This window comes from Mastigoproctus giganteus, chromosome 1, assembly GCF_048544385.1.
Source record: "Mastigoproctus giganteus isolate SK-2022 chromosome 1, ASM4854438v1, whole genome shotgun sequence".
Classification (NCBI taxonomy): domain Eukaryota; kingdom Metazoa; phylum Arthropoda; class Arachnida; order Uropygi; family Thelyphonidae; genus Mastigoproctus; species Mastigoproctus giganteus.
The window spans coordinates 180639325-180662935 of NC_143575.1; the positions used below are offsets into that span (position 1 = coordinate 180639325).

General features: G+C 38.1%; 1 protein-coding gene across 1 annotated transcript in view; it reads right to left on the reverse strand.

The window, feature by feature from the left end:
• mRpS31 (mitochondrial ribosomal protein S31) overlaps window positions 1–23611 on the reverse strand; it is a 140466-nt gene that overhangs the window by 44797 nt on the left and 72058 nt on the right. The window contains exons 5-6 of the mRNA XM_090383254.1: window positions 20156–20247; window positions 15020–15181 (exon numbers count right to left, since the gene is read on the reverse strand). Of these exons, the coding sequence (XP_090239380.1) occupies window positions 15020–15181; window positions 20156–20247 (254 nt within the window). The remainder of the gene's footprint in view (window positions 1–15019; window positions 15182–20155; window positions 20248–23611) is intronic.

Sequence of the window (23611 nt, forward strand, 5' to 3'; positions counted from 1 at the left end):
AAGGCAGATATTGTTGGGATATCAGAGACGTGGTGTCACACAGATATAAGGGATGCAGAAATGCAATTTGGGGAGTACAACGTCTACAGAAAGGATAGACAGGATAGGAAGGGGGGAGGGGTTATGCTATTAGTTAAGAAACACATAAAAACCAAGGAAGTGAAGCCAGTCGACATCGCTGGACAGTGCAGTGTTGAGTCAGTTTGGTGTGACATAAGCATTGGGAGATCAAAATTGAGAGTAGGAGTGTGCTATAGGCCTAATGACTCTGATGAGTATAATAAGGAACTGTACAGGGAAATAGAGTGGGCCAGTAAATCAGAGAGTCTTATAATGGGAGATTTTAATTTCCCAGATATTGACTGGAATTTGGGGGCTGGTTACTCACACACTAGCAGGGCTTTTGTGGATTTATTGGATGATTGTTTTCTACATCAGCATGTTCGGGAGGCAACTAGAGGGAGTAATACTCTTGATTTGATTATCAGCAGTGATTCTTCATGCATTAAGAATCTGCAGATAAATGAACCACTAGGTGGCAGTGATCACAGTGTGCTGAAGTGGGATTTACTGAAAGAGGTAACTACCATTAGGGGTAAAGGGAAGGGTTATTGCTTCCATAAAGGCGACTACGATGGACTGAGACAGTATTTAAATTCTATACAGTGGGACCAACTGATGATGTTACCAACAGCAAATTCAAAATGGGAAGCATTCAAAGAACTTATCTTGGAAGCTACTAGGCTTTACATACCAACTAAGAAATATTGTTCAAGGTTTAGGCCAAAATGGATGTCAGATGAACTAATGAGGCATATGGCAGAGAAGAAAAATGCATGGGATACTTACAAATTAACACATGACACAGAAGCCTATGATAGATACAAGTTAATATGCAACCAAGTTACAAAGGAGGTTAGGCAGGCGAAGGCAGATTACGAGAAATCCTTGGCAAGGGATGCAAAGAAAAACAGCAAAGAGTTCTTTACTTATGTAAACTCTAGAAGGAAGGGGATGAATCAGATTGGTCCACTTGATATTGATGGGTCAACTGTTGATGATCCTGCTCAGGTAGCTAACAAACTAAATGAATATTTTGCATCGACATTCACACATGAGGAGTTATTCAGCAAGGGGAATGCCAGAGGTGTATTCAACTCTAACAGTAAGCTACAGAATCTTGAAATAACTGGGAGTAAAGTGGAGGAGAAACTGTTGAAGATAAACACAAGAAAGGCACCCGGGGTGGATGGGATCTATCCAGTTATATTAAAGGAGGCAGCAAAGGAAGTAAGCAAACCCTTAGCCATAATTATGAGAGCTTCCTTGGACTCAGGGGAGGTACCCATAGACTGGAAATGTGCAAATGTGACCCCAATTCACAAAGGAGGATCAAAGGCTGACACAAGTAATTATAGACCTGTAAGCTTAACTTCTGTTCCAGGAAAATTAATGGAGGCACTGGTTAAAGAAGCACTGCAGGATCATTTAGACAAGACTTCAGTTATAGCTCAGACACAGCATGGTTTTGTTAAGGGGAAGTCTTGCCTGACCAACTTGATTGGATACTATGATGCAGTCACAAAAGAACTGGATGCAGGGAATAACTTTGATATTATATACTTGGATCTTATAAAGGCTTTTGATACTGTTGCACATGGAAGACTGCTACACAAATTGGAGCAGTGTGACATTGGAGGCAAATTGCTGCTATGGATAAAGGGGTGGTTGAGGGGGAGAAGACAGAGAGTGGTAATCAATGGACACTGCTCATCGTGGACTAATGTTATTAGTGGAGTCCCTCAGGGCTCAGTGTTGGGTCCATTGTTGTTTTCTGTATTTATAAATGATATTGATGATGGTGTATCAGGTCCAAGTTTGTCCAAGTTTGCAGACGATACCAAGGTTGGCAGGGTTGTTAAGGACACTACTGATACTATGCTGCTGCAACAGGATCTGGAAAGGTTGAGCAGATGGGCTGAGAGGTGGCAAATGAAGTTTAACATTGACAAATGTAAAGTACTACACATGGGAAAAAGCAACCCCAGAGCAACGTATCAACTCTGTGGTACTACACTGACAGTGGTAGAGAATGAAAGGGACTTGGGGGTGATTGTGCAGGCAGATATGAAGTTCTCTGAGCAGTGCAGACGGGCTGCAAGAGTAGCTCATGGAGTATTGTCAATGATATACAGGAATTTTTCCAGCAGGGATAAGGAGGTGATTATTCCATTGTATAAGGCAATGGTCAGGCCACACCTAGAGTACTGTATACAGGTCTGGAGGCCTCATTTCAAGAAGGATGTAGAGCTGCTGGAACGAGTACAGAGAAGGGCAACAAGATTAGTGAATGGAACAAAGGGGTGCTCTTACGAAGAAAGGCTTAAGTTTTGCAAATTACAGTGTCTGGAGACTAGGCACCAGCGAGGTGATCTGATAGAGGTGTATAAAGCCTTGAATGGTTTAAGCATGCTCAATGCTGATGGGATTCTTCCTCTAGCTCAGAAAAATCACCTGAGAGGGCATAAATTCAAATTGAGGAAAGACAGATGTAGGATAGACGTGCGGAAATTTGCCTTTAGCCAGCGGGTGGTTGGTTGGTGGAACAGACTGCCATCCCTTGTGGTGGAGGTTGATAGCCTAAATAAGTTTAAGGCTCAGCTGGACAGGTATTTTGAACAAACAGAGGGGTGAAGTGGAAATGGGTTTTTTTTTTTTTTTTTTTTTGGCTGATGCTGCATAAGCTTGCTTTCTTGCATCAAATGCCTCTACTAATGCTAATGCTAACATTGAAACAAAATCGCTTAATTTCTTAAACTTATCCATTACATTAGCAGAGGCATATAATGCAAGAAAGCAAGCTTATACGGCATCATCCAAAAAAAAAAAAACCTTCCCATTTCACCCATCGGGTCATTCTAAATGTTTGTACAGTTCAGCCTAAAATTAATTTAAGCTATCAACTTCCACAACAACAGATGGAAGTCACTTCCAGCAATCAACTACCTGCTGGCTAAAGGCACACTTTTGCACGTCTATTCTACAAATGTCTTTTCTCAATTTGAATCTATGCCCCCCCTCAGGTTCTTAATCTGAGCAAGCAGATGTATACCATCAGCTTTGAGCCTGCTTAAACCATTTAAGGCCTTATACACCTCAATCAGATCACCTTGCAGGTGCCTAGTCCCCAGATGCTGCAAGTGCAGAACTTAAGCCTCTCCTGGTAAGAGCACCCCTTTGTTCCTCTCACCAATCTTGTTACCCTTCTCTGTACTTGTTCTAGCAACTCAAAATCCTTCCTAAAATGAGGCCTCCAGACTTGTACACAGTATTCAAGGTGTGGCACGACCACTGCCTTATACAAGGGGATAATCACCAACCGGTCTGTCCTAGCAAAATTCCTATATATCATTGACAAGACTCCATGACCTGCTCTGGCAGCCCGTCACACTGCTCAGAGAACTTCATATCTGACTGCACAATTACCCCCGGTTCTTTTTCATTCTCCACCTCCCCGAGTGTAGTATCACACAGTTGGTACGTTTCTGTTGGGCTACTGCTACCCATATTCAGTAGTTTGAATTTATCAATGTTAAACATTAGTTGCCACTTGTCAGCCCATCTGCGTAACTTTTCTAGATCCTGTTGCAGTAGCATACTGTTTTTACTGTCATTAATAACCCTGCCAACTTTTGTATCATCTACAAACTTGGACTTTAAGCCTGATATAACTTCATCGATATCATTCATAAATACACAAAACAACAATGGGCCCAGGACTGAAACTTTGGGGAATCCACTAATAACATTAATCTGCATAGAGCAGTGTCCATTTATTACCACTCTCTGCCTCTCCCACTCAACCATTCCTTTATCCATTGCAGCAACTTGCCCTTAATGCCATACTGCTCCAATCTGTAAAGCAGTCTTCCATGTGCAACAGTGTCAAAAGCTTTCCTGAAATCCAAGTGTATGATGTCAAAATTATTTTTTGCAGCCAGTAACTTTGTAACCAAATTGTAGTATCCAATCAAATTGGTAAGACAAGACTTCCCCCCCCCCTTAACAAATCTGTGCTGTGTCTGAATTATTACTGCAATCTTGTACAAGTGATCCTGCATCACTTCTTTAACCAGTGACACCATTATTTTCCCCAGAACAGATGTTAAACTAACCGGTTTATAATTATTTGTGTCACCCTTTGAGTCCCCTTTGTGAATTGGGAATACATTTGCACATTTCCAGTCCATGGTGACTGGTAATGTGCAAATGTGCTGACAAACTGAATGAGCAAAAATACTCATTCAGTTTGTCAGCTATCTGAGTAGGATCATCAAAAGTCGAACATCAAGTGGACCAATTTGATTCATCCCCTTCCTTCTAAAGTTTTTTTTTTTTTTTTTTATTAAAACCAAAAACATGAGAGGTATTAGAACATATAATACTTGGTACCATTCTTGAGATGGAGGTTGAGAAGACGAAATAAGATATTTGTTGACATTAGACTTGAACTTCTGTAGATTGTAATTTTCAAGAAATACGTATGAAGAAATTCTGTTCCAGAAAAAAGGCAGTTGAATGAATAAACGAGGAAAATGAAAAGTTGGTTCTGAGAGTTTAAAGTTGGACAGTAAATGGATGATGGCTGGTGGCAGCAAGTGTTCGGATTGTTTTTAAACAGAGAGAGAGAGGGAATTATAGAAACCAATTTAGAAGAACAGTGCCCATGGAAATATCTGTAAAAAATGCATGCAGCAGAAACAGTACATCTATGAGACAGCGAGTGGAGAGACTCTGTTAGAGATGAGTCATTAATTAACCTAACTGCCCTCTTCTGAATGGAATCTAGAAGCCTGAGAGAAGTTTTGGCGGCACCGCCTCAGATGTGGGAACAATATTCCATGGTAGGGCGGATTTATGCAGAGTGAACAGCTGTTTGGAAGAAAAGTAATGGCGAAAGAGAAACCCAAATTTTTTAGATGCAGAGGAAGCAATATTAGTAATGTGCTTGTGCCAAGAGAGATTAGAAGTCAGGGTAATCCCCAAAAGAGATATATCAATTTGTCTAGAAATCGGAGTGTCACCAAAGATAAGCATTGGAACAGAAGAATCCTTTTTTGCGAGACATAAGACAAGACCGACTTTTAGAAGGATTGAAATCAAGTAAATTGCTTTGCCCCACTGGACAATTACATGGAGATCGGCATTTAGGGAATTGTTAACTTTTTTTTTTTTTTTTTTTTTTTGATTTGGTAGTTGTTGGCGCATCGGCTTCTGTGGCCATATTGCAACTCCCAAGGTTTTTGCAGTACTTTGATCCAAGCCCGAGGCGGGAATCGAACCCGCGACCTTTGGTTTGCCGGGCAGGTACTTTACCCACTCGGCTAACCCGGTCGGCAGGGAATTGTTAGCGGATATTCGAGAAGTTGAAGCTGATTGAGCAGGGAAAGGTTTCTCAAAATGGAAAGTGGAATGCAAGGTGCTATCATTGGCAAAACTATGGATAGGATTTCCTGTCAATGGAAGGTCATTAATATACAAGGGGAAAATGACAACAGAACCATCTTGTTTTGACAGAGGTGGGAGCACAGATGGGCAAAAGTTGCAGCCAATAGCTTTGGCAAGAGACCAGAATGCTCAGTTATCATTAGGGCAAGAAGCAAGTTTTCCACTCTTAGCCTGTTCAAAATCTAGTTTGGACTAATTAATAACTGCTTTCCAATTGTTGTGAGCTTTGGTGCAGACAGAAAATGAAACTGAAGAATTAGAAACAAGTCAATTACAATATGCAACGTTCTTCACTTGAATAGCCTTACACATTTATTGGAAAACCAAGGTTTAGATAAAGAATGAGATTTTAAAGTGGAGTGTGGAATAAAGGATGCCATTCCTACAAGAATAATTTCGTTGACATGATCTGAGCAAACAGTGACATCAGAAGTTTTGAAATAGTAATCGGACCAAGGAAAAGAAGAAAAGAAATCTTGCAGCTCATCTCATTTTGCATTCTTGTAATGCCAAACAATACAAGGTTGGGAATAGCCATGAGATAAAGGCTCCATTGGAGAAGGGACAATCACCAAGTTGTGATCTGAAGGACCACTCACTTCGACCGTGTACTTAGGACTGTTTGTGAGAAAATGCTCAAGCGTGTTGGGTGTATGGTTAGGACTGTCCAGTATTCTTGTAGGTGAATGAGCGATCTGTGCAAGGTCATTAGTAATTGCAAAAGCTTCAGCATCTCGACCAGCTGATTTGGTGTGACTAGAAAACCGCAGCCAGATGGAGTTGTGAACATTAAAATTACCAAGAAAAATTACCTCACTGTTAGGAAAGTTGGACTGGAGAAAGTCAAGTTGCAAAGAGAGGAAGTCAAAGAGCTCCAAGTGATTAGTGGAGTTGGGAGAACAGTAGAGACAACAGATGAATTTTACAGAATGAGGTAAAGAGATTTTAAGCCAGAGAAGACCGAAAACAGGAGATTCCAAATTACCAAGTCTCTGCCAGTGAATATCAGAACAGACATATGCACAAGTACCACCTTTGAGGAGAAAGAAATCATACAGCAAATAATTTGGGCAACTGAGATGAGCAGTATTTGAATCAACCAATAACTGAGATTCTGTCAGAAAAAGTACATGAGGTTTGGCATACTGTAAGTAGAAATGGACATTGTTGAGATTAGAATTGAGACCATGTATATTTGCGAAATGAACTAGGAAGTGTTTGGCAGGTTTAGATCTTTTTGCAGATAAGCTTACTCTATTAGTCTGACAATTCATGGCGTATGCCATAGTAAGAAAAAGTGGGAGGGACATGCTGTGCACATGGTAAGAATATAACCAGATCCTTGACATAACGTGGCCTCGAAAATGCCCTCCCCCTGCATACACACTGCTCAGACTCCCTCTGGTCACTATCTGGCAGAGTAGAGATAGCAAGATCATACACTAGCTGATCCAGAAGCCTCCTAAAGAGTTACCAATAGGTTTGGTCTGGTGTACTAACTAGCGGCCAGTCTGCAAACACCGTTTTAGAGCTGTACCCTCGAAATGTAAGGATGATTGGATCTCGCCACGATGTTCATCACAACCTCAAAAGTCATCAGTCATACTGCATGATAGAAGAAATGGGGAAGGGTTGACCAGAACTTAGTTCTGGAGACTAAACATGGGTTTCACCACTTCAAGCCTCCAATAAGCAAAGTGGTGGTATTGCACCGGATGATGAGAGTCATCTGGCACCTAGTATTGCTTGGTAACACAAAGGGCAGCATCCCTCCATGTGGTGTGGGCACCACACCTTGACCCCTGCTTGTATGGGTTCACACCTAGGTGGTTACCTACGGTGTGCTTGTGCATGGAGGTTACACCCAGGATTACTAACAGTCTCACCATTGGTGAAGGTGCAAGCAGAAGATTTGGCTGACACAGACTGTCTGGACTTCGCCGAAATTGGGTCCACCTGACTTGAATATCACCCGAATATCAGTTCCATCAGCGTTTTAGACTCCCAGGTAGCAAGTACAGCTTGTCTGGCATGTCTGAGAGAATGTCTGTGACAACCTCAAGGACTAAATACATAAGTAAAGTTTACATAAGTAAAGAAGTCTGTTGTTTTTCTTTGCATCCTTTGCCAAGGATTTCTTGTAATCAGCCTTCGCTTGCTAACCTCTTTTGTGACTTGATTACAGAGTAGGTTATATCTGCCATAGGCTTCTGTGTCACCTGATAATTTATACATATCCCACACATTTTTCTTCTCTGCCACAAGCCTCATTAGTTCATCTAACATCCATTTAGGTCTAAATCTTAAACAGTATTTCTTAGCTGGTATGAAAAGCCTAGTAACTTCCAAGATTAATTCCTTGAAGGTTTCTCATTTAGAATTTGCTGTTTTGAACATCATCAGTTGAACCCACTGTGTAGAATTTAAAAACTGTCTGAGACCACTGTAGTCACCTTTACGAAAACAAAAACCCTTCCCTTTACCCTTGATGGTAGTTACATCTTTAAGTAAATTCCACATCAGTACACTGTGATCACTGTTACCTATTGGTTCCTTTTTCTGAAAATTCTTAATACATGAATAATCACTGCTGATAATCAGATCAAGCGTATTACTTCCTTTGGTTGCCCCTCGAACATGTTGCTGTAGAAAACAATCATCCAATAAATCCACAAAATCTTGCTAGCATGCAAGTGACCAATCCACATGTTCCAGTCAATATCCAGAAAAGTTAAAATCCCCCATTACAAGACATTCTGATTTACTGCCCCACTATTTCTCTGCATAACTGTTCATTGTACTCATCAGAGTCATTAGGCCTATAGCACACTTCTACTCTCAATTTTGCTTTCCCAATGCTTATGTCACACCAAACTGACCACTCATGTAAACTGGATGCACTCCCTTAGATTTTATGTGTTTCTTAACTAACAGCATAACCCCTCCTTCCTTCCTACCCTGTCTATCCTTTCTGTACACATTATATTCCCCAAATTCCAATTCTGCACTGCTTATATCTGTGTGACACAATGTCTTTGATATTCCAACAATACAGCAGGCCCCAGTTATAACGTGGTTCGCTTTATGCTGATTCGCTATAACACTGTTGTTATATTATAACCTGTATCTGACTATAACGCTGTCACAGATCACTAGAATGCTCTTTTACAGATTGCATTTTTGGCATATTTAACAAAATCGTTTCATTCGTTGGAGTCGGTAGCTTGAAAATGAATACCAAAACAGCATTAAAACGTTTCCCACACACACTTGAGAAATTTTCCCACGCTCAGTGAAATTTTCTCGCACGCTAATTTATTTGCAGTACAGTGACTTGTTACGTAATTCCGAGATCAACATTTTAAAAAATGACCAAGAGTATTGCTTGTAATATTTGCGTTATATGCATTTATCCAAAGTCTAGTCATCACTCAGTACCGTATTAGACATTGTCCGAAACGGCCAGTTTACTTGAACATTGTATCATAATTAATGCAAGCAACACAGTTACATTTTTGAAGAGTTAATAATGGCCGATAAGAATGAAAAAGCAACAATATCCGAGAGCAGTACGAAGACTATAAATGTAAGAAAAATACTGAATTTGAAAATTAAATTAGACGTTTTGAAGTGAATCGATTCTGGTCAAAGACAAGCGGATGTGTGCCATAATTTAGGACTTGCAAATAAGAACTGTAAGAACAATTATAAAAAAAATAATAAAGAATTAATTTTAGCAGTGGGAAAGATAGCTGTTCCACTGCAAGCAACTAGGGCTAAGCCGGCTATTAGGATTGAAATGGAAAGACTTTAATTAATTTTATTGAAGATAATATCCAATGCAGAATTCAGTTAAGTTAAATATTATTTAAAAAAGAGAGAGAGAGAGAGAGAGAGAGATTAGCCAATATGATGATCTGAAGAAAACTCACCTAAAAAAAAAAAAAAAAAATGTGGAACCATTTAAAACTAGTAAGGGCTGGTTGAATAGATTTAAAATCCAGGGAGAAGCCGCAAGTGCAGATTAAGGAGCCGAAACTTTCAAAAAAGAATTTGTTAAAATTATTGAAGAGGGGTATTATGCGTTATACTTCTCAACAAGTTTTTAACATAGATGAAGTAGGACTTTTGTGGAAACGAATGCCTAAAAGAAGTTTCATACTGAAAGAAGAAAAAAAACATGCCAGGTTTCAAAATGGCAAAGGATCGGTTGACTTTATTGTTGGCACATTTTTCTTGATTAAATTCATCAATTAAATTAAATCAATCAATTAAATTCATGATTTTAATTGGAATTTCAAGTTTAATTTTGATACGTAAGTAGTTACCACATAATTATATACGCATGTAATGCAGAATATTTTATATGTACAAATATTTGAATATTAAATATTTTGACCGACATTTGTGCATCTTTTCAATAACGTTTATTATTGATTAGGAAATATCCTATGGCACCGACCGCAACTCACAAATACATATGTTACCTTATGGGAATGTGGCGCTCACTTAGCGCGGATTCACTTAGCACTCTGTTTTCACGGAACAAATTATCAGCGTTAAGCAGGGGTCACCTGTATCTGCCTTTGATGTCTTGATCAGCACTTCAAATTCATCAAATTTATTTACTATATTGCTAGCATTGGTGTACACACAAGTATACATACACCTGTTCTTACTCTTAGCTACCCTAACACAGCCCATGATGACTCCCAGCAGCTCTTGAAATCCCCAGCAACCTGCTCTCCAGGCTGCTGCTCATTACAATAGAAGCAGTGCAAAAATCACTTTTGACTCTGCCTGCAGCTACTGTTAATCTTTTAGTCTGTAAATCCCCCTAAGCTAGCAGTTTACCCACCTAACAGTGCCCCAATAACATCAGCAAATATTCTTGCACCCTTTCTATTTAAGCGTATCCCATCCCTGTAGAAGTCGTCTCTCCTGTTAGCAAACACAGACCACGCTGAAAAAAATTCTACCCCATGACCCTTGCACATATCTCTCCAAGGCCAAATTGATTGACAAGGCTCTCATTATATACTCCCCTGTTAGCAAACGTCTCTCCCATCCCTGTAAAAGCGTATCCCATCCCTGTAGAAGTCGTCTCTCCTGTTAGCAAACACAGACCACACTGAAAAAAATTCTACCTCATGACCCTTGCACATATCTCTCCAAGGCCAAATTGATTGATAAGGCTCTCATTATATCCCCAGCAACCTGCTCTCCAGGCTGCTGCTCATTACAATAGAAGCAGTGCAAGAATCACTTTTGACTCTGCCTGCAGCTACTGTTAATCTTTTAGTCTGTAAATCCCCCTAAGCTAGCAGTTTACCCACCTAACAGTGCCTCAATAACATCAGTAAATATTCTTGCACCCTTTCTATTTAAGCGTATCCCATCCCTGTAGAAGTCGTCTCTCCTGTTAGCAAACACAGACCACGCTGAAAAAAATTCTACCCCATGACCCTTGTACATATCTCTCCAAGGCCAAATTGATTGACAAGGCTCTCATTATATACTCCCCCCCCCACCCCATCATGTCTGGTCAGAATTGCAGACACTTTCAAATTTAACCCTAATTCGCAACTTTTTTTTCAACTTTGACCTGTACTTGTTAAGTAAACCTGCAGATCTCTTACCCTTAAGGTCATTAGTGCCAACATGTACAACAATATCACCTTTTGTGCCTTTAAAAGATATCTGCTCTACAACGTCATCAACTTTTGCCCCAAGGAGACATACCCATGTCCTGTTCCACCTATCCTTTTTGCATAATATATTCCCCGTCTCCCTGACAATAGAGTCACCAATCATAGCTAGCTCCGGTGGGACCAGCACATTCTGCCTTGGAGATCGTCACTGATGCCTGATGCACAGGAGGGAGCTCTGGTGTTGTGTTGGGCAGCTGAGAGCTTGATGGGCCCTCAATTACTTCAAGGGCATCTACCCTACACCTCAAACTCTCATAGACACCCATCAGAATGCTGAGATGGTGACTAATTTGTTCACAGTCTCCGCACCTAGCATAAAAAGACATCCTCCTTGGCTAGATCATGTCCTGTTCTAGAAAAGTCTGCAAACATTTCATATTTCGCACATTTTTTTAGACTGTGATGCACTAGAGAATTGCCCCCTTCGGTTCTTCCCCTGAGCCACAGTACTACAGCTACTTTGTGCTCATTGCTTTGCTGCTCTAGTCTGAGTCATGATTTCCTTTAAGTACAATTTAATTAACAATGAAATTTAATAAGATTAATAAATTTTTAATTGATTAATTGGTAATACTAAACTAAGCTAACAGATTTCTAATACAGTGCTACTTATTTTTCTATCTAGTTTTATGTTAAACCTTATGCTATCAAGTTCAGGATACATGTTACGATATTCTGTATCATGTAACAATGGTGGAAAGTTACGAAGAGTAAAATATATGGACACTAAGTATTAACTTTCAAAATCGCGATCTGAATTCAAAATAAACCAAGGAGCTTGACTAGGACTATAAAGGTACTTATAGAAAAGAATTTAATATAACAATTTAGTCAATAAAATAGCTAAATGTAAATAAAAACTTAGTGTTCACCAGAGCTGCAAAATCTTGATATTTATCAGATCAATTCAATATTGATCAGAAACCGACAAACACAGGCATGTTTCTTGACTACAACAGCTATCGCCCATTCACATACAAATGTTCTATTATTTTTAACAAATTTCTGAATGCATATAAATACTCCACATTGGAATCATTGTTAATCACCGAAGTCCAGACACTTACAGATTTTTAAATAGAGGTTATCCTCTTTACCCCATTAACCAAATTAAAACACAGGCTAAAAATAAATTACAGGGGAAAACACTAGTCAACAGCAATAACACCAAAAAATACTTTATTTCCATTCCCTACAGTGAATAATGGTATAAACAGCTGAACAGGCTTTCAGGGATACAGAATTTAAAATTGTCTCTAGACCCATACGTATATTACATGCTGAACTAAATAATTGTTCAATCATGTCGTCATTTTCGAAGCAGATAAATGACATAGTATATAATATCTCACGTAATGAATGTCACGCAACCTATCAATGATCGACACTATGTACAATGGGTGTGAGAACAACACTTGGCCTTGGTTCGTGCTTCTAGGGCAAGTACCTTGGAATTAGCTTTTCGTGTCATCAATGAAAACCACACTTTTTTATTTAATGAGTTCAAAATACTTAGTATACATCGTAATTACACTAAATTATTAATCACCGAAACCCTAGAAATCAAAATTCACGAAATTTCGATTAATGTATGGAGTCCATATTTCATATCTGATTCATGGTCATTTTGGAGCATGCACGAAGTTACCGAATAATCTCTATATTAAAGTTTCACTCATTTAACTCACATTACTCCTATCCTGTGACCAAGACAAAACTCCTATCCTGTGACCAAGACGTTGAAAAGCCCCAGTCCACTTTAGGAAGGAAGTTATTAAAATTTGTTTCAAAATTATTTTAACTATTATACTCCACAATCCTTTTCATTGATTTTATTATTAAATCATAATACCTTCTGTCATCAAGGGTTATGTGCTGGTGGTTTGATGTGTTGGCAGTCGGGTGAGGGTCCTTAGCTATAGATCGTGGACATGTTGGGCCATCCATGCATCTTTAGAGGGAGAAATCATTAAATAATTTTATGTTCAGTTGAATTCAGGAGTTCAGCATGGTGAAGCATTCTCCAAAAGATCATTGAGATAAAGTCTCTTATTTTTTACATATACACAAAGGATAATATAGAAAAAAGTTATCACTACATACCTACAACCTGGGTGAATTCTTCCAGGGTCAACCAGCCAAATTGAAAGGGCAAAAAAAAAAAAAAAGTCCTACAATTAATAATTATCATAAATATATACACTAACAGAATAGCATCATAAACCCCGACAGTGCTGTGATCTAAAACATGCACACAACTCTAGAACACTTGTGAATTTTTTCACAAGATACGCACCTCAAAAGAGATGCTTTTAATTTCAATGTAGTCAGCCTTACACACTGGGAATCCAATATCTCTAAATCTGTACATGCCGATATCATTCTATGCCAATATCTCAGGATTGCTTCCAACAGCATTAAAAGTTCAGCCTATAAAACTAACATCAAAGCCTTGTATAATAAACTGGTTTATAATAATTTTCATATCACATATCTGAAATATCACTTCAGAATGTCCATAAATATAAATTTCAAAAAACTCCTACCAGAACCTATTGCACCAATTTAGTAACTGTAAACTAAAATTACAGTTTTAGATTCATAACAGGTCCTAGGGCTATGTATATTATGTGTCTAGTATACACTATGCTTTCTTGGTGTCTTACAGTCTTTGGTATTCCATATCTTTGCCTTCGTGATGTTCAGGTACTGTTTCTTCTACTCCACTATTAGCCATTCATCTCACTTTCCTATCACCAAGTTTCATTATGTGTTAAATTAACGTATAACTATTTGGCTAATTACCAGCATTTCAACACACTTTTTATTATGTCCGATACACAGGGATCACCACTTTCAATTCTCTCCATACATTATACACAACTCCATTTATTTTTTGACTACAGTAAAGTTTACACTGGGGTTCTTTTGCTTGGACATGGTAAATCTGCTTTATTTTTGCATTAATTTTCAACTTCATATCCTTCATTCTCTGTCGGGTCAACAATGATTGATGTGCAACTATGCATTATATAATTTTGAAATTTCTTAATTTCTATTATATTTTAGATAATTCAAAATGTTTTATTATTTGTTATATAACCTCAAATTTTTTTATTATAATTCATATTATTCAATCAATATGCACTAAGCCAAAATCAATTTTGATTTTGCCTTAGTGTATATTGATCATTACAGAAAATACATAAAATCATTTATTTTCATTTTAGAAGTATAGCAATGATATTTTTAGACTAAACATCATCCAAAGATGAGGAAACTTTCCAACTAAGTAAAAAAATAAGCAGCTGATTAGGCAAAATCTTAATTTAGAAATTGTAAAATCTAAATGGTAATACTCATACTTGTTGAATTTTAACAATAACAACAAATTGAAAAATTTCAGCCAAGATATGATAGAAAGGTTTGCACGACAAATAATCTAAACTTAAAAATAAGTGAGACAAACCCCAATGCCTTTTAATTGAAACACCCTGGTGTGTACATAAATAAATCTCAAACTGCCAAATTAATTAAAGGGTGACTGAATTTCAAATACAATCAGTTAAACTATATTTCAAATTATGGCCTTCTGTTTGTTGCCACCTATGAAGTTCTGGTGGTTCTATATCCTTTTTTTCATTTCATTTTGTGTGTTTTTTATTTTCCTTTTTCATTTCAACATTTCAGGTTTCGTGAAGAATTTCCAGTTTATTATATACATTACATAAACCAGAAAGTACAAATTAGCCTTATCAAAGATAGTAAATAACTCCAACTATACAAATTAAGGACTGTACCTTACGTTTTTCTTCTCTAGCTTAGTTTTGTTTTCTTTTGCCTTTTCAGTTTCTTCTGCATGAGCCAAAAGTTCTTTAATTAGCTCCGACTCTGTTTGTTTCACATCCCCTCCAAAACTCACTGCTACATCTTTCACTGCAGAAAGTAGTCCATCACTGCTTCTGTTGTTTTGTATAAAAGAGAACATAATGATTGTGGAAAACAAAGCAACAGTTTCATTCTAAATAAATGTTTTAAAAATTACACTATTCTCTAATTATTAGAAACATGCCTGGCCCTCCTATAAATGGTGAATTCACTCTGAAAAAAGCAGTATGTGATGAGAATCCATGTTATGTTAACTAAGGTCTACAGAGTGAAAGGGGGGGAAGTGTTCTATTACCCTCCTCTCTGCGAGTCTGTAGATAGTTAAGTGTAGATAGTTGGCGGTTAACTGAAAGAGCAGAAGTAATTACAATGCGACGATAATTGGATGGGAGGGATTTGTCACCCTGTTTAGAAACTGGCTGGATAAGAGCAAATTTCCAAACAAAAGGAAAAACACCTTTGGAATAAGAAAGTGAAAAAAGGCGGCAAAGAACAGAAGTAAGTTCAGGAGCACAGGTTTTGAGAACAAGTGGAGAAATACCATCAGGATCTGGAGCTTTCTTAGCATCAAGATTCGTCAAAATCCTTCTGATGTCCTTTTGTCTGAAGTACCACAGGAGACATTGAATGGAGCATGTTGGGAATGGTGGGAAGTGTTTTACCAAGATCATTAATACAGGAGTTGGAAGAAAAATGGGATAATAGCAGGTCAGCTTTATCCTTGGCTGAAGTGACAATAGAACCATCTGGTTATGACAGAGGTGGAAGCAAAGATGGGCAAAAGTTGCAGCCAATAGCTTTGGAAAGAATGTTCGGCTACCAATAGGACAAGAAGCAAGTTTTCTACTCTTAGCCTGTTCAAAATCTAGTTTGGACTGATTAATAACTGCTTTCCAATTGTTGCGAGCTTTGGTGTATGCAGAAAATGAAACTGAAAAAATGGAAACAAGCCAATTACGATATGCAACATTCTTCTCTTGAACAGCCTTAGTATGTTTATTGGAAAACCAAGGTTTAGATAAAGGACGAGATTTTAAAGTATTGTGGAAAAAAGGATTCTGTTTCTACAGGAATAATTTCACTGACACGATCTGAGCAAACATTGACATCAGAAATTTTGAAATGGTAATCCGACCAAAGAAAAGAAGAAAAGAAATCTCGCAGGTCATCCCATTTTGCACTCTTGTAATGCCAAACACGAGGGTGGGAATAGCTATGAGAAAAAGGCTCCATGGGAGAAGAGACAATCACCAAGTTGTGATCTAAGGTGCCTAAAGGACTACACACTTCGACCATGTACTTAGAAGAGTTGTTTGTGAGAAAATGATCAAGCGTGTTGGCTGTAGTTAGGATTGTCCAGTATTCTGGTAAGTAAATGAACAATCTGTGCGAGGTCATTAGAAATTGCAAAAACCTCAGCATCTTGACCAGCTGCGTCCATGTGACTAGAAAATGGAAGCCCGCTGGAGTTGACCATTCAAATCACCAAGGAAAATTACCTCACTGTTTAGGAAAGTTGGACTAGAGAAAGTCAAGTTGCAAAGAGAGGAAGTCAAAGAGTTCCCAGTGATTAGTGGAGTTGGGAGAATGGTAGAGACAACAGATGAATCTGACAGAATGAGGTAGAGAGATTTTAAGCCAGACAAGAGGAAATTCCAAGTTACCAAGTCTCTGACAGGGAATATCAGAATGGACATATGCACAAGTACCACCTTTCAGGCGAAAGGAATCATACAGTGAATAATTCGGGCAACTGAGATGAGCAGCAGTTGAATCAACTGCTAACTGAGATTCTGTCAGAAAAAGTTCATGGGGTTTGGCAGACTAAGTGGAAATGGACATCATTGAGATTAGAACTGAGACCACATATATTTGTGAAATGAACTAGGAAATGTTTAAGAGGTTTAGATCTTTTCACAGATAAGTTTCTCTATTAGTTTAACAATTTATGGTGTGTTCAATAACAAGAAAAAGAGTGTTTGTGGGGGGGGGACATGTTGTAAGTGATGAAATTTTTGAATATGGCGTACACGTGGTAAGAATATACCCAGAACCTTGACATAATGGGGCCTCGACAATGCCTCCGACATACACACTACTTGCACTCCCTCCAGTCACTATCTGGCAGAGTAGAGGTAGAACGATTATGCACTAGCTGATCCAGAAGACTCCTAGAAAGTTACCAATAGGTCTGGTCTGGTGTACTAACTAGTGGCTGGCCTGCGAACACCATTTTAGAGCTGTACCTTCAAAATGTAATGAAGTTTGGATCTCACCATGGTGTTCATCATAACCTCAAAAGACATCAATCATACCGTATGATGGAAGAGATGGGGAACGGTTACCGAACTTAGCTCTGGAGACTAAACATGGGTTCCGCCACTTCAAGCCTCCAATGAGGAAAAACAAAGTGTTGGTGTTGCACTGGTTGATGAAAGTCATCTACCACCTAGTAGCCACTGTTTAGCCTGATGCTCAAGTGCAAGTTCTGGCTCAGAGAGGTGGGGAGCTAAGGTCCTTCAGGTTGTCACAGACATTCTCTCCGATATGCCAGACAAGCTGTACTTGCTACCTGGGAGTCTAAAACGCTGATGGAACTGATATCCGGGTGATACTCAAGTCAAGTGAACCCAATTTCGGCAAAGTCTGGACAGTCTGTGACAGCCAAATCTCTGCTTGCACCTTCATGAGGGTGGGACTGTTAGTAATCCTGGGGTATAACCTCCGTGCACAAGTACATGGTGGGTGACCACTCAAGTGTGAACCGACGTAAGCAGGCGTCGAGGTGTGGTGCCCACACAACACGGAGGAATGCCGCCTAGCTATGTTACCAGCAGTACTAAGTGGTAGATGACTCTCATCAACCGGTGCAATACCACCACGTTGCTTATTAGAGGCTTGAAGTGGTGGAACCCATGTTTAGACTCTAAAGCTAAGTTCCGATCAATCTTTCCCCATCTCTTCCATCATGCAGTATGATTGATGACTTTTCAGGTTATGATGAACATCGTGGCGAGATCCATTATTCCTTACATTTCGAGGGTACAGCTGTAAAATGGTGTTCGCAGGCCGGCCGCTAGTTAGTACACCGGACCGAACCTATTGGTAACTCTCTAGGAGACTTCCGGATCAGCTATTGTATAATCTTGCTACCTCTACTCTGCCAGATAGTGACTGGAGGGAGTCCGAGTAGAGTGTATGCGAGGGGGGCATTGTTGAGGCCACGTTATGTCAAGGACCTGGGTATATTCTTACCATGTGTACACCATATACAAAAATTTCATTACTTAATACAGCACGTCCCACCCACTTTTTCTTACTATTAAATATACCATAAATTGTCAAACTAATAGAGCAAGCATACCTGCAAAAAAGATCTAAACCTCCCAAACAATTCCTAATTCATTTTACAAATATACGTGGTCTCAATTCTAATCTCAACGATGTCCATTTCCACTTGCAGTCTGCCAAACCCCATCTACCATCACCCTCACTGAGGGTGATGGTAGATGGCTCTCTGTCTTCTAACTTCTCCACTAATGCCGGTGTCCCCCAAGTTCAGTTCTTTCCCCCACTCTTTTCCTCTTGTATATCAATGACTGGAAATTCTATCCTGGTCCTTGGAAATTCTATCCTGGACTGGACTTTCCATTGACTGGAAATCCTATCCATAGTTTTGCCGATGATAGCACATTGCATTCAACTTTCCATTTTGAGAAACCTTGTCCTGCTCAATCAGCTTCAACTTCTCAAAAATCTGCTACCAATTCCTTAAATGCCGATCTTCAGGTAATTCTCCAGTGGGGCAAAGACAACTTAGTTGATTTCAACCCTTCTAAAACTCAGTCTTGTCTTATATCTCGCAAAAAGGATTCTTCTGCTCCTATGCTTATCTTTAGTGACACTCCGATTTCTAGGCAAAAGGATATATCTCTTTTGGGGATTACCCTGACTTCTAATCTCTCTTGGCACAAGCACATTACAAATATTGCTTCCTCTGCATCTAAAAAACTTGGTTTTCTCTTTCGCTCTCAGCATTACTTTTCTTCCAAACAGTTGCTCACTCTGTATAAATCGCAAATCCGCCCTGCCATGGAATATTGTTCCCACATCTGGGGTGGTGCCCCCAAAACCTCTCTCAGGCTTCTTGATTCCATTCAGAAGATGGCAGTTAGGTTAATTAATGATTTATCTCCAACAGAGTCTCTCCACTCGCTGTCTCATAGACGCACTGTTTCTGCTGCATGCCTCTTCTTCAGATACTTCCATGGGCACTGTTCTTCTGAATTAGCTTCTATAGTTCCCGCTCTCTCTTTCAAAACAGTCCGAACACGTGCCGCCACCAGCCAACATCCATTTACTGTCCAACTTCAAACCCACAGAACCAACTTTTCATCTTCCTCATTTATTCATTCAACTGCCGTTTTCTGGAACAACCTTCCTTCATACGTATTTCCTGAAAATTACAATCTACAGAAGTTCAAGTCCAATGTCAACAAATATCTTCTTTCGTCTTCTCAGTCTCCAACCCAAGCACGGTACTAAGTACTATAGGTTCTAATATCTCTCGTGTTTGGGGTTCACATAAAAAAAAAAAAAAAAACCTCCAACCCAAACACGGTACTAAGTACTATAGGTTCTAATACCTCTCATGTTTACAAAAAAATATGGGCTTGATGGTCCCCCAATTTAAATCTTTCAAGGGTATTCACCCTGTTCTTCCAGCTCTTATAAAGGCCCACAATAACACTGAGTTGGCATCTGATAAGCACTGCTGTGCTACCTAAAAAAAATCAATGAATGTGATATTTATAATGAACATTTATTAATTTCTTAAGCAATGAAATTATTCCCGATGTGCTGCCTGCCATAAAACTACATGAATATTTTTTACCTAAACAAATTGTGATCAAGTTGCATTGCTACATTTATAATCAAGGTGTGTTCGCTTGCAGTAATTTTTAGATGCTGTATATTATGCTGTTAATTACACTATCTAATTATCCTGGTAAGTGCAGTTTATTCAAGAAAACATTTATGATACTTACACTTTCTTCTGTTCTTTTAACTTTGCCTTCTTTGGCAATGGTGCAGCCAAATTCAAGGATAGTTTGCTCTTTTCTCTAGGAACACTTTCAATCTAAAAATAAACCAAACATTTTTTTCTGTAATGCTAATTTTTATATTGTCTTCAACCAATGATTGCTTCTCTACTTTAAAACTGATAATTATCTTTCACAATTTACTTAGCAATAAATTAGTCTTTAAACCATATAAACTCATCAGTGATGAAAAAGGAAGAATCAACCTTTAACTCATTGAGGAGCCAGTTTTACCAAATGCATGTGTGATTTTTGGGATCAAAGTATCAAACTCTGAGAATGAGTTTCTTCGTGAAATTTTTTTAAAATTTGTAAAAATAAAAATTTATATATAAATGCTTTTAAATATTATATATTTATTTTGTTTTATTTTTTGACTTACCTATTCAACACTGGAATAAAGTTAACAAAATCAAATCTGAAAAATTTGTAAAAAAACAAAAACTTGTTACTTTTTTTTTTCTTTTTTGATGCAATAATATTCACTACATCTATTTACATACCACTTGATTTGGTTTCATCATCTCTGGGATCTGAATTCTAGAGAATTCTGGCTTTTTGTAACTCCATAATCAGATAACAATGGCTAGCAGATGCAATCTCCTATCTTCTGCTTTTCAAAGCTATTTTAGTGCTGCCATCTAATTAAACTGCGTCTATAAGAATGGGCTTGGCACATCCAGGGTCCTGAGCTGGATATCATCATTCTTCTCTCTCTCTTGGTGATTCCTTTCTAATTCTGATAATCTCTCTCTCTCTAAGGGTAACTCGGAATTTTTTTTAGCTGGTGCAACGTAAGCCTCAGGCTTTCTTGCACCATATGGCTAATAATAATAATAATAACAACTCAAAAACAAAGACTGCCACTATAAGGACTGCACTTGAATAGTCTATGAAAATTCTGCACATCACCAATGGTTTCATTCAACATTTCAGAAAGGAGTTTATTAATGCATTTTGCACAAAGACTTAAATTTTCAACCATCCAGTTAGTGCATGCGTTAAAAGACTGCATGCTACATTAACCATTAAACTTTGTTCTCAACTCCTGGTTCTTCTTAACAAGAATGGAGATTTATTCATAACCTATTTATAACTATTGAAACATTTTAATCTTTCATTTTGTAATATAGTAAAATTTTCAGAATTAGCTGAACAAAACTAATCTACTGAATTTTGCCCCTTTACATAATGCCAAGGTTATACAGTATGATATGCAATATTTTTTAATATCATTGGGCTTACTTCTTTCAAGCACAACAAAGAAAAGATCAACTATGATATTAGTCTTCATAAGGCAACCTTCATTTTATTCAATATACCCTCTCAAATTTTATAACAGCTTTTGCCAATCAAGGAGACATATCATCTCACTACTGTTTTGGAGTTTTTGCTCCTGAAAAATTTTCTTCCATTCACTAAAATGTTTTCATTTCTGAAAACCTAAAACCTGCAAAGAAACATTCCATTTCACTAGGTTTTAGCATTTTGCTTCTTTTAACTGTTATTCTTTTTTATATGTGGGCAGACATTTATTTTATTATTTCAAAATCTTTCTGCTAATTTTCCTCTCTGGCCAGTGCCGAAAAGAATAAAAATCGCATTTTACTCCTAACTTCTAAAAAAAAAAAAATAAATAAATAAAAAAAAGTTGGAGGAGGGGGAAGGGAACATTATACTATGAGAAAGTTGTTTGTTTTGCTGCAAAGGAATGTCATGGGGACAACCCTGTCTCAGTAAGATCATTTGTGATGGCATATGCCTTTATGAGGAACTATTTGCACATCTTGATATCTATTTGATTTCAGAGTCTACAACAACTGAGAACACACTATCACTGAGATTAAACTCAGAATTGCCAAAGAAATAATCAGAATTCCAGCAAAAATCCGTTGCCAAGTAATGTGCACTGTCTAAGAGTAGAGGAGCATCTATCTGCACAAAAGTGAAGGTCACCTGGAAGATGCCATCTTAAAAAAATAAAATGCTTCTATTGTTTTAAGTATGTTTATAATTTGTTAAATAAACATTTAAATAAATTTCGGAGTTTTTATAACTGTATTTCTTTGCTGCACCCTATATGCACCATACAAAACCCACACATGAAAAACATAAATATACACACAAATTTTATTAAAAAATTAGCATGTAGCAGGTTCAATGTAATTATTTAATTTAAACATTAAATTTTTAATAAATAAGGTTTTTATTTTGTTATATGGCCAAAGTTGACTGTGAGGAAAGAGTCTTTCACAAAGCACCAATTTCAATCCTTAACAAAACGATTCAGTTTAATAGCCAAGCTAAAAATATATATGTAAGTAACATTACCTTAAATGAATCAGTAACTTATTTACATTGAAAGGTCACTAATGTAATACTAAAGGGTCATCCTGAAAATGCCACCTAATCAGGAAGAAACCATTTCTCCAGAACTTTATTGGTAGAGAGCTATATGGTTATTGAATGAAGGATTGATTGAGGATGGGCTGACAATATGGATCAAACTTACAAAACAGATAGTAGTAGTAGTAATGGCATGTGATGCAAGAAAGCAAATGTATGAGCTTATGCAGCATCAGCCAAAAAAAAAAAAAAAAAAAAAAAAAATCACACCATTCCCTCCAAATGCCTGTCCAGTTCCTCCTTAAATTTATTCAACCTATCAACTTCCACAACAACAGATGGAAGTTTGTTCCAGCAATTAACCACCCGCTGGCTAAAGGAAAATTTCCGCACATCTATTCTACATCTGTCTTTTCTTAATTTGAATTTATGCCCCCTTAGATTCATAATCTAAACAAGTGAAAGGATCCCATCAGAATTCAGCATGCTCAACCCATTCAAGGCCTTATATACCTCAATCAGATCACCGCACAGGTGCCTAGTCTCCAGCCACTGCAATTTGCAGAACTTAAGCCTCTCTTGGTAAGAGAATCCCTTCATTCCCCTCACCAATCTTGTTGCCCTTCTCTGCACACGCTCAAGTAAATCTACATCCTTCCTAAAATGAGGCCTCCAGACCTGTACGCAGTACTCAAGGCGTGGCCTGACCATTGCCTTATACAGAGGGATAATCACCTCCTTTTCCCTGCTAGCAAAATTCCTATATATCATTGACAAAACCCCATGACCTGCCCTGGCAGCCGCTCTGCATTGCTCAGAAAACTTCATATCTACCTGCACAATTACTCCCAGGTCTTTTTCATTTTTTACCACCTTAAGTGTAGTACCACACAGTTGGTACGTTTCTCTGGGGTTACTTCTACCCATATGTAGTACTTTGCATTTGTCAAGGTTAAACTTCAGTTGCCACTTCTTAGCCCATCTGCCCAAATTATCTAGATCCTGTTGCAGTAGCACACTGCCATTACTGTCATTAACAACCCTGCCAACCTTTGT